Source organism: Salvia miltiorrhiza, chromosome 6 (assembly GCF_028751815.1).
Source record: "Salvia miltiorrhiza cultivar Shanhuang (shh) chromosome 6, IMPLAD_Smil_shh, whole genome shotgun sequence".
Lineage (NCBI taxonomy): Eukaryota > Viridiplantae > Streptophyta > Magnoliopsida > Lamiales > Lamiaceae > Salvia > Salvia miltiorrhiza.
This window is the reverse complement of record NC_080392.1, coordinates 1,645,092-1,657,620: the sequence shown is the minus strand read 5'-3', so window position 1 is coordinate 1,657,620 and position 12,529 is coordinate 1,645,092. Positions and strand designations below refer to the sequence as shown.

General features: G+C 37.5%; 4 protein-coding genes and 1 pseudogene across 4 annotated transcripts in view; 3 read left to right on the top strand and 2 right to left on the bottom strand.

Moving 5' to 3' along the window:
* LOC130987821 (uncharacterized) overlaps positions 1-12,529 on the top strand; it is a 551,243-nt gene that overhangs the window by 392,628 nt on the left and 146,086 nt on the right. The window lies entirely within an intron of this gene.
* Positions 151-1,419, top strand: LOC130990039 (stemmadenine O-acetyltransferase-like; annotated as a pseudogene).
* On the bottom strand, positions 2,127-3,144 carry LOC130987814 (putative B3 domain-containing protein At3g49610). The gene has a single exon (XM_057911496.1). It carries the CDS (start codon positions 2,960-2,962, stop codon positions 2,261-2,263), a length of 702 nt encoding a protein of 233 aa, XP_057767479.1. The 5' UTR covers positions 2,963-3,144; the 3' UTR covers positions 2,127-2,260.
* LOC130987806 (stemmadenine O-acetyltransferase-like) lies at positions 6,805-9,266 on the bottom strand. The gene is made up of 2 exons (XM_057911488.1): positions 8,847-9,266; positions 6,805-7,848 (listed from the first exon to the last, which is right to left on the bottom strand). The coding sequence occupies exons 1-2, from the start codon at positions 9,264-9,266 to the stop codon at positions 6,955-6,957; spliced, it is 1,314 nt and encodes a 437-aa protein (XP_057767471.1). The 3' UTR covers positions 6,805-6,954.
* On the top strand, positions 10,675-11,928 carry LOC130987808 (stemmadenine O-acetyltransferase-like). Its single transcript, XM_057911491.1, has one exon. The coding sequence runs from the start codon at positions 10,705-10,707 to the stop codon at positions 11,911-11,913; it is 1,209 nt and encodes a 402-aa protein (XP_057767474.1). The 5' UTR covers positions 10,675-10,704; the 3' UTR covers positions 11,914-11,928.

The window sequence follows — 12,529 nt, the reverse complement described above, 5'->3', positions numbered from 1 at the left end:
TATCACACTACATTAATCACATCACACGCAACTTTTACCTATAAATAAGTACCTATAGATTTTTTGTGAAGGTTATAATATTATTCATACCAATTTATCAAATATTAGATTCTGCCAACACAAGAAACACAAAAAAACAGAGGAATATGGCAATGGAGGTGGAGATAATCTCACATGAGATGATTAAGCCTTCATCTCCAACTCCAACCCATCTCAGAAACCTCAAACTCTCATTCTTAGACCAAATCGCACCTCCCATTTATGTTCCCCTCATTCTCTTCTACAACCATCATCAACTAACCCTCCAAAACCTCACCCACCACCAAATCTCTCCTCTGCTCAAACAATCTTTATCCAAAACCACCCTAACTGTATTCTACCCCTTAGGAGGGAGGATTCACGAAAACTCATCGATCGACTGCAACGATTTGGGCGCTGAATTCATCGAAGCTCGTGTTCACACTCGAGCACTCTCAGAAATCATACAAAATCCAAGCATGGAAGAACTCAAGAAACTTCAGCCAGTCGAGATATTAGGACAAGATGATAAGGTGGTCCTAAAAGTGAAGATTTTTTTCTTCAGCTGCGGAGGGATTTCCGTCGCTATATGCCTGTCGCATAAAATCGCCGACGGAACGTCCCTCGTGGCGTTCGTCAATGCATGGGCCGCTTCATCCCGCGGCGAAACTCAAAGTTTCCAACCCTTATTCGATTTCGCTTCTGTTTTTCCACCTAGAGACCTCTCGGAGTTGGAATTCACCCAGAAAATCGGCATGACAGAGGAGAAAATCACGACGAAGAGATTGGTTTTCGACAAGGAAGAGCTGGCGAAGCTCAGGAATAGTGAATCATCGCAGGTGAAGAATCCCACTAGAGTTGAAGCTGTCTCTTCCTACATCTGGCGGCGCTTCATGGACGCGGCGAAAGCCAAAGACGACGCCAAAACGACGTTTCGCTGCTTCCCATGCAGTGAACCTGAGGCCGAGAAGGAGCCCGCCGTTTCCGCAACACATGTTCGGAAACTGCTGGAGACCTGCGATCGCAGTGATGTCCGAAGCGGAGGGGAGCGATGAGAGCGAGGTGGTGGGGAAGTTGAGGGCTGCGATAACGAGAATCGACGGCGATTTTATAAGAGAGGTGGAGAATGGAGAGTATCTGAATCTTCTGAGAAGATCGGTGGATGAGTTCATCAAGGGCGGGGTGGAGCTGTGCAATTTCAGCAGTTGGTGTAGGTTTCCGGTGTACGAGGTGGATTTCGGGTGGGGTAAGCCGGTTTGGGCGTGCACGGCGATGCCGTTCAAGAATCTAGTGATGTTGATGAGCACACCATGTGGGGAAGGAATTGAGGCATGGGTTAACATTGTGGAGGAAGATGAATCAGATGATGCATGTTCGAATGATTTGAACAAGAAGTCATGATCCATCGGCTCTTAAAACTAAATTAAACCTAGCTTCCTAGTTTATATATATAGTAGCCCTTCCCTATATATATATTCATAAAAGACATACCTTGTTTAATAAAATAAGAAGCTTTTAGTATCGAGATTGTTTATTATATATGAATGTGTTTCTATTTTTTACACTGATGGGATCGTCAGATTGACCAGATTGTACAGTATATGATTGTTAACTAGGACTTATTCCATTTTTTATCATTTAATTTCATTTTTATTAACTAAAAATAGTTAATAAATTAAAAGTTATGGTATATAATTCATAGTAGTATTATAATAAATTTTATTTTTATAAAAAATATTATTAAAATAATTAATAGATACTATAAGAGAAGATATAGTAAACATAACCTTAACTAAAACCAATAATGTTTGGAAAGGCGAGTGATGTAGAAGGTTACGAGGTTTCTCCCAATCAAGAAAAAGAGAATGAGAACAAATAAAATATGATACAAAAAGGCAAAAAATACGAGAAATAATTTGATAAATTAATTTTTTTTTGAGATATCTTAAATATCCTTGATAATTTCTACTAATTAATATTTGAAAACTCATCACAAGTGCAATTTTAATATATAATACACCCTATTAATTTGAAGATCAGAAAATTAAATAAAGTAAATATATAAACGTTGCACACTTCAATAAAGAAAACCAAATTAAATTCTCTGATTAATAAACATATAGACCGCTTCGACATGGAAGGAAATTAAGTTGATGATGTACATATTGATGAGTAAACCCTAATGTAACCCTAATTAGTAATTAAGGGGAAAATTTGAAGGCAGAAATCGAAGCTAATTAAGCTAAGCGTGATTATTCCTGGGCAAGCGCACGAGTGCAAAGCACAAATCCTGATCGACTCGGAAACACCACAACTGCACCACCATCCCTAGCTTCAGCTTATTCTTCTCCACAATGCTATTCCATTTTCCATTGATCACGTAGCTCGACGACGTCTTCCCGCCGCCTTTCTTCGGCATGTCCCACCGGCAGAATTTGACGGTCTCCGGCGCCAGCGACGGCTGCACGATCTTCACCTCCATGAAGTTCTTCTTCTTGTTGCTCTCATTGTAGGTGCGGAGATGCTGCTTCTCTTCCTCCGTCAAGAAATCATCCTTGATCTGACTGATCGGGATCGACAGCCGGTTGTGTCCGCCGCTCAAGTCGGTGCCGAACAGCCCCTTTTGTATGACCAGTGTCGCCGGCGTCACGACGCTCCCCATATGCATCTCTTCAATCGCCTTCTTGAATTCCTCCGGCAGCGGCGACTGCTCCACGGGGGGCCCGTTGTCGGCCGGCTTTCTTCTCTTATCGGAGATCTTGGGCACGGCCGGTCTCTCATCTCTTCTCCTCTTCGGCCGCGGTGGTGTTTGCGCTGCTTCTGCTTCCTCTTTGTCGAGTATCTCTTTCGCGCGTTGCGCCGTCGCCACCAAAACGTCGAACATACTGCCTTTCATGTCAAGCTTATCTTTCAGATCATCGATTGTTATATTCCTGAACACCATCTTCGATTCGTTTTCTTTTTTTCTTTTTTTGTGTGAGAGAGAAAATTAATTGAAGAAAGATTGAATAAGGGAACTTCTTGATGTATGTATGTTTATATAGATGGTAAGAGATATATATGGAACAACTGTGAAACATAAGTATAGTCGAACTGTAGTTTTAGTAGAAATAGAAGAAGAGATTGCAGGGGATCGACTGCGTTATATTTTAGTAAAGTTACCTTATGGAATAGGGATTTAATTTATATTCCAATTAATCCAACCATCGTTTATAATTTCCATCATATATATACGTACGTCTCTTCTTCTTTTTTTCTTTTTATTTAAGGAATATCTGAATTACACGAGTTCGTAGCAATCTAGGATAATATAAAGCCTCGAGATCTCTTCTGTCAGTTCAATATATTAAGATAGGCCTCTCTCACTGAAAAAAAAAAACAAAAATATAAAATAAAAATAGATTGGCTTATAGGTCTCTCACGTGTTCAAAATTATAAATTGATGTTATTTTTAAAGCATTATCTTAATTTATTTATTGAAATATTATGGGGCGTGTCATAGAAAAGACTTACTTGCACAATAATTTTTCTCATAACATGACCGTTGGTCCAATTTTTTTTTTAGAACTCTGACACCCAAATCCGTTTTAATTTTAAATGAAAATGCACGCGGAAAAACTATGAATATAAGTAAATATTTAATGTGAAAATAAGAAAAGAAACACTTTATTTAAAAATATTTTACTCAACATAACATCTTTAAGTAAAACTAAATTCTAAACATTTGATTCGCCATTTGACCTTCCACGTGCCTCCGACCTTTAATACCTGAAAATGTTAAGTATGGGATGAGCATACAGGGTACACTCAGTGTGGGAAACATGCAATTATTGTCCACGTTAATAAAATGAGAATCACATATGATCAATACATTCGTAACTGAAAGTCGCACGATGGCATACCAAGGACCTTTCCGTCCTGGACCGATTTAGCCGGCCCCTGGCGACTGGTTGCAACCATAACTTTAACATGATATCGCATTGTGGCATACCAAGGATCTTTCCATCCTGGACCCATTCAGCGGGCCCCTAGCGATATAATTTAATGCAACTCACATATGGTAAACACATAATATTAAAATGGACAAAGATTAACTACAGCATGTACTGAAATAAATCCCACACCTGATATTTGAGCTTTAGAAAATAACTCGAGCAAATTCAAATCAAAGTCACATCGCACGTAGTTTCATAAAATAGATAAATAATTTATAAAGATAATTAAACTTAAATATTTATATGTGTATATATATAGTAGAAAGTTTTCTGATCGAGGATGAGAAAATACAAAACTAACGCCATGTATATATAGGAAAGAAAAGTGAATAGTATGTAGCTAATATGAATCAAAAGTCTACTGTGTAGGCTTAATTACTGAGCATTTCATTTCCTTATATGTATGTGACACGTGGGAGGGTTAGGCTATAGGCAAGACAACTGTTAAAATTTATATATAAATTAGTTGATCATTATTTTGATTAAAATAATAACTATGTCTACATATATTGTAATTCCATTTATATGTATTTTCATGCAGATACTAAAATTCAATGAATGCATAAATCGAACAAAAGTATTAATTTAGTAATGGTATATGTGTGTGTGTGTGTGAGTTTCGTGTATATATCTATATATCTATATATATATATATATATATATATATATATATATGATTCAACTTATATAACTTAAAAATTCAATTTATATAATTTCAAATTTAAAATGCTATAAATCGTACAAATACATAGAATTAAAATATTTTTCAAGTATTTTATAAATTAATAGTTCAATAATTTTCAAATAAAATTTGTAAAGAAAATAAATGGTTTTGGGCTGTGACATGAACGGACCGTTGGTCCAAAATTAATTTGTGATACACGAAGCCCTAGCTCTAGTTTAGCCCACTTATGCATAACCCATAGCCCATTAGGTTATCATTATCAATGATATAAATATTGTAATATCTAAGTTATTACTTATGGAATGAATATTTGGATTGATGTTTATCAAATCTATCTCTCTTCTCCCTTGATTTCTAGAGTTGAGCTACTCGAATTGCTCCACCATTGATCGTGATCGTATCAATTGGTGCTTTCATTGAGAGAATTTCTCTTTGAATAATAATAAAAAAAAATGTTCAGATCAGAAATTCTCGCCGCCCTTGAAAAGCTTCGAATCTCCATCTACAGCCTGCAATCCTCCTTCGAGGCAAATTTTTCGGCCACCAACAAGTTCCCTCCGGCTACTGCTCCAGATGTGTGTTGGTCTCCATCCTCTTCGCCACCACCGCCAAACGTGCCGCCTTCACTTCCAATACTGCCAACACCACCGCCGCTGTACCGGCCACCGACACCCCCGGTCGGGCACACCCTTGCCGCATGGTCGTTCTCACAGCACTTGAAGCAGCCGTTGCCGCTGTCAACACCACCGCCGCTGCCACCGCTAGCTGTCCAACCTCCGCTGCAGACACCCCCTGATGTACCGCCATCACTCACAATACCACCAACACCACCATCGATAACTACTTCGGTGAGTCCTCCGCCAATTATTGCGAAAGTTTTAACCGCCGGCGTCTCTAGTTTTTACCGGTCCATGGCTGTTTTCGCCGGTCAAGAGGTTCGGCTAGATGGTGAACCGCCGACGGATCCGTTAGGCGTATCCAGCCGATCAGTTCTTGAGTTAGTTTGTTGGAACTTTTGTCGAGCATGTTGTGGGCATAAATGTATCAAGCTTTCCAATCAGTTCACCTTGCGGACAAGGTGATTGTGAAGGAGTGGGGAATGATACACGAAGCCCTAGCTCTAGTTTAGCCCACTTATGCATAGCCCATAGCCCATTAGGTTATCATTATCAATGATATAAATATTGTAATATCTAAGTTATTACTTATGGAATGAATATTTGGGTTGATGTTTATCAAATCTATCTCTCTTCTCCCTTGATTTCTGGAGTTGAGCTACTCGAATTGCTCCACTATTGATCGTGATCGTATCATTTGCCTAAATATCCCACTTAATTAATACTTCATTCGTCACGAAAGAACTTCATTTTTTTTTTGGGACGTTCACAAAAAACTTCCTACCTATTTTTGGACTATACCTCACCACTTATAATTACTTACTTTTCACTTTTCACAACTCCCAATATTAATTATAACACATTTTCACTACTCTCAATACACTCAACAATCCTTTTTTTAAAACTCGTGTCACTCTTTCCTAAGAAGTTCTTTCATGGACAGATGGAGTATATATATATATAGTACATTTTATTTTATGTGATCACATAAACCATATCTTATCTCTAGTTTAATTTGATATTGTCATTACTCAGCTAGTCAACTCTGTGAGCAAACTCATTAAAAGTACTTTAAAAAATATTTATTTCCAACAATCGAAAATTCGGTCGTTAATAATTTTTTTTTATTTTTAAATTTTTTTAACGATAGAAAATTTGGTTGTTAATATTAACTTTTTAATATTTTTTAAAATGGATCATTAATATTATTTTTTTTATTTTTAATTATATTATATTTTATTTTTTCTTATTTTAAAATTGATAAGAATTTCTTAAACTTTTTTTAACGATAATATAATTAACTTTGTTTTAAAAAATTAATTATAATATTTTTTATTTATTTTAAAATCGATTGTTATTCCTGTCATGTTTCTTCGTCGGGACCACAAGTCATAGATTTCATTCTCGATTTATTCTAAGGGCACGCATGAATGAAACTGTACATTGAATGAGAAATGATAGATGCTAATTATATCAACGGAAACATGGATTAATCAACTTACATTTATTTGTCCGAACGCTTCCAATTATCAAGTAAACTTTGGTACCCAAATCTGCAAACGAAAAATCATTCACATAATTTGCAGTACAGAAATGCGATGATTCCATTCCACACAACATCAAAATGAACTTGAAAAGGCTACAAACGGCTGCGATCACATCGAGCAAAAGCCGAAGTGAAACGCAGAAATTCCACATCTCCTTGAAGCCTCTCCATAGCTTGACGAGTCATCACAACCCACGCCTCGACTCCTCCGCGCATATCCACGCTCTCAAACAGAAACACGCAGTTCTTATTCGGCGCGCCGGCGTAGCTCACCCAAGCCGGCTTCCCCCATCCGAAATCCGCCTCGTACACCGGAAACCTGCACAGGCTACTAAACCTAAACACCTCCACATTTTCCCGCGCTAAATGTTTGCTGATCTCCATGAAATTCTCCTTCGCCAGCTCGTGCCCTCTCTCGCCCAGGAGCCGCGCCACGTATCCGTCGTCGAGCGCGCCGAACGCGGCTCTCAGCTTCCCCGCCAGCTCGATCCAGCTCGTCCCGCCGCCGTGGCGGCAGTTCTCCGCGAAGATCATCTGGAACAGATTTCCGAACGAGTGCTCCCGCAGATCCGGAACCTTCCCCCTGATGTTGACGGGGTGGCACGCGACGGAGAGGTCGGATCTGCAGGCGGCGGCGCAGCGGCTCCACAGGAACGCCGTCACGGCCTCGACTCGGCTGGGGTTCGCGATGTTCGTGATCTGAGACTTGAGCGCGTTGACTGCGGCGGGGGCGAAGAGGAAGGCTTTCATCGCGAGTTTTGGGGCTAAAGGGTGCACCGATGGACTGGTGAAGTTTGGGCGGAAATCGGGCGTGTTGCGCGGCGGGAAGAGGGCGGCGGAGTTGAAGACGGGGGAGATCGGTTGGGAGTGATCGCGACGGGCGATGGCCGCCCAGCATTTGGTGAAGGAGCTGAGGCTGTGGTGATCGGCGATTCTGTGGGAAATGCACATCCCCAACGCGATTCCGCCGCAGATAAATGAGGTTATCTGAGAAAGAGAAATTTTAATTTCACCATCTTTCTTCTCATTCACGACTCTCTTTTTCCAGTTTATTTTTCTACTGTTCTAAACATAATACTGTGATTATTCATTTATTTGGAAACTTTCAATTTATAATTTCATACTAATCAAAAAAATCTTTTGCTTTCCACAAATTCAATCCCACCAAAAGCATAAAAAGTTAAGCGATCAGACAAACGTATTAATATTCATTTTCTGGACCGATAAATGACCCTAAATATAAAATTATTCATCACTAAAAACCAATACTCTTTTTACAAATAAATAAATAAATAAATAAATCAACAACAACAAGAAAAACTTGTGATATATACCTGAAAAAGTCAAAATCCACCATATGCCATATTCAATGACATCCTAATATCTTATTTCGTAAAAAGTAGTATGAAACACAGTCTTTTATAAATTCAAAAGTCCAATGAAAATGTATAAATTTGTGTAAATATTCATACCACCTCTGAGACCGTATACGTACCAATCTTAATTATAACATATATTAATTTATTATTAATTAAATATTGCCCTAATGAATATCAATTAAGTGACATTATTAAATAGTTTAATTGTAAGAACATTTAGGAATTAATTAAAAATATATATATATATATATTTTTAATACATTATACCAAAGAACATATTACTAAGTTTTATCGATATTTTAATGCATTATTCTACCAAAACATGATATTAATAAAATTAGACAACACAATTAATATCACACTCTTTATTTCATATCACGTACCAAACGAGCCCTTATAATATACTGGTGTTCCGATAATTTGATCGGTATGCCTTGACCAGTACAACCATCCGACTCTCTAGACTCCTAAAAATGAAGGCACTTCACAAACAGAACTGCACCAAAATTACTCAAAAAATGGAATTATATATCAAAACGATAGCTTTCCAAAACTTTCAAACGAAGTGATCATCAAAATAGATTGTCAAAAAATGTAAATACTAACCTGAACTGCTAATGGCTCTTCAACAGTAGAAAGAGTGCCAGTGGTGATAAAAGGGGTAAGCTTGTCCAGAAGCCCTGATTGGGGATCGGATTTAATGATGTCCAAGATTCTGCCGTCGGCTTCAGCTTCGACGTACAAGATTCCGTCGTCGTTGCAGTCGACGAAAATCTGGCCTTTCATCCTCCCAGCCAAGGGGTAGAACTTTACTAAAGCATCTGATAATGAACTCTTTAGTCGACCAACCATCTCCTGCTGCTGCTGCTTCATCTTTTCGTTTTCGTTCAAACTGTAGTAAATAATTAATGGGCCGTGAAAATGAGGAATTCTCTCATCAATGAAAGAGAGTTTGAAGTCTCTCAGATGTGTGGGTGTTGGGGAAGAAGGCCTAATCACTTCTTTACACACAACTTCAATCTTCATTTTGGGGGCATTTAAGGTTAGATGAGGATACCAATTGCACGTATATATATAAATTTTAACACGCACTCACTCCGTCCCATTGATCTTGTCATGTTTTTCTTTTTGCATTGTTCCATCGATCTTGTCATGTTTCTATATGGTAATGATTTTACACTACAAACAATATATGGCTCCACGCATTTACATATTTTTACTACACTAATTATACTCTCCTTAATGACCGTGCCCAAAAGAAATAGGACAAGCCTAATGGGACGGAGGGAGTATATGATAACTAATTTCATTAATGTCAAACTCAAACTAAGATTATCAAGAAATTAAACTACAACTTGAGGATATATAATTTATTTTAGTTATGTTAATAGGAGTGCCATCTTAAATAGTTATGTGTGATGTAAGGGTGATTTGGACTACAACTAATTTTAAAAATTCAAAAACTTATATAGCCGTACATATATAATTCATTTAGTTAGGATGGAAATGGGACGAGATAAAATAAACACCCGCGTGATGAAACTAGCGTGTAAGTTGCATGAAATGCCTAAAAATATATGACGCCGTCAACACCAAATTAATAGACCAAGTTACATTATTTTTGTTATAGTTCATATAAATATCGAATAATTTTAATAGTAACAACTAGCAAGGACCACTATAGATTATAGTTGTATATTATAATTTTATATGTTGTCATTTCAAGATTTGGTTTTAATAAACAAATACTACTAATTAATAATTTATATTCTTGATTAAAGATTTTTATAAATTTAATAATATATTTTATTTTATATAGAGAAGTACATATAAAACTTATAAAATAAAATATATCGAACAATTTGTACTTCTATATATAAAATTAAATATATTAAATTAATAAAATTCTTTAATCAAGAATATCAATTATTAATTAATAATGTAATATTTGTTTATTATAACCAAATCTTGAAATGGCAATCTTTTAAATAAGTCAATTTATAGGAGAACGATTTTGTTTCCTAAATCTTTATATAAAATCAAGCCAATATATCCAAATATAAATCAACAAATATTAGGTAGTAATTAATTAGTCAAACATAATATAATTAATTTAATGTATATAGGGAAATAATATTTAACTATTAAGGAAAGAGATTTATTTTGATATTTGAAATTTGATACTTAAATTTCTTTTCATACAAAATTCGGTCAAGGCTATAAATATCAAAATTCATTCTAGTTAATGACAAGTTACTAAAATATTCAATTATGTTTATACATATTATGTTATGTATTATGAATAGATTTATCCTTATGTTTATATGAATAGCACTACCCTAATTATAAATAGTTATAACTTTTTGTGAATTATCGTACCCAACTATCAATCTTAGATTTTTCCAAAAATAAAATAAAATTAAAGAGGAATATGGCGATAGAGGTGGAGATTATCTCACATGAGATGATTAAGCCTTCATCTCCAACTCCAATCCATCTCAGAAACCTCAAACTCTCATTATTAGACCAAATCGCACCTCCCATTTATGTTCCCCTCATTTTCTTCTACAACCATCATCAACTAACCCTCCAAAACCTCACCCACCACCAAATCTCTCTTCTGCTCAAACAATCTTTATCCAAAACCCTAACTGTATTCTACCCCTTAGCAGGGAGGATTCACGAAAACTCATCGATCGACTGCAACGATTCGGGCGCTGAGTTCATCGAAGCTCGTGTTCACACTCGAGCACTCTCAGAAATCATACAAGATCCAAGCATGGAAGAACTCAAGAAACTCCAGCCAGTCGAGATATTAGGGCAAGATCAGAAGGTGGTGTTGAAAGTGAAGATCTGTTTCTTCGGCTGCGGAGGGATTTCCGTCGCTATATGCATGTCGCATAAAATCGCCGACGGAACGTCCCTCGTGGCGTTCGTCAATGCATGGGCCGCTTCATCCCGCGGCGAACCTCAAAATTTCCAACCCTCATTCGATCTGGCTTCTGTCTTTCCACCTAAAGACCCCTCGGAGTTGGAATTCACCCAGAAAATCGGCATGACGGAGGAGAAAATCGCGACGAAGAGATTCGTTTTCGACAAGGAAGAGCTGGAAAAGCTCAGGAATAGTGAATCGGAAGTGAAGAATCCCACCAGAGTTGAAGCTGTTTCTTCCTACATCTGGCGGCGCTTCATGGACGCGGTGAAAGCCAAAGACGGCGTTAAAACGACGTCGTTTATTGCTTCCCATGCAGTGAATCTGAGGCCGAGAAGGAGCCCGCCGTTTCCGCAACACATGTTCGGAAACTGCTGGAGACCTGCGATCGCAGTGACGTCCGAAGCGGAGGGGAGCGATGAGAGCGAGCTGGTGGGGAAGTTGAGGGCTGCGATAACGAGAATCGACGGCGATTTTATAAGAGAGGTGGAGAATGGAGAGTATCTGAATCTTCTGAGAAGATCGGTGGATGAGTTCGTCAAGGGTGGGGTGGAGCTGTGCAGTTTCAGCAGCTGGTGTAGGTTTCCGGTGCACGAGGTGGATTTCGGGTGGGGTGAGCCGGTTTGGGCGTGCCCGACGTTGCCGTTCAAGAATTCTGTGATTTTGATGAGCACACCATGTGGTGAAGGGATTGAAGCTTGGGTTAACGTTGGGGAGGAAGATGATGTGGGAATGTTTTGAACAAGCTAGTCATGCTCCAACGGTGGAGTCGGGCCGATCTTAACAAAAATAGAGCCCGGCCCGAGGCCAAGTAATAAAAATGGGCTCTCTATTTATTATTATTATAATAAAAAAAAGCTATAGGGTAATTTTATTCATAAGCCCAATTTATTCAGTATAACCTCCGTCTAAATAATAAATAATTATAATTTTTTATTATTATTATATAGCCCATAGCCTCCAAATTAAATATCTAAGCGCAGAGTCTCCATACTAATTTTTATTATTATGTACTTCATTCTCATAATTGTGCAATCAACTTCACAATAATATTAACTTTTGAAGTTGTGTTGTGTCATCTCAATAATATTAGCTAGGCTGATGACATGGGCAGTTGATATGGAGTTGCTGACTGGTGATGATTGGATTCAGAATTCAAGATAATTAGTTTGCTTACAATACATGACTACTATTTGTAAATTCATATTCTGAATATAATTATCCAAATAAAAATGATTTGGTATGTATTTATAACTTGTGCGTCCAAGGTGAGAGTTATGCTACAAATCTCTTTCAAAGTACAAACTATAAACTCATGAATTATATATGGAATATATATGAATTAAAAATAAAAATA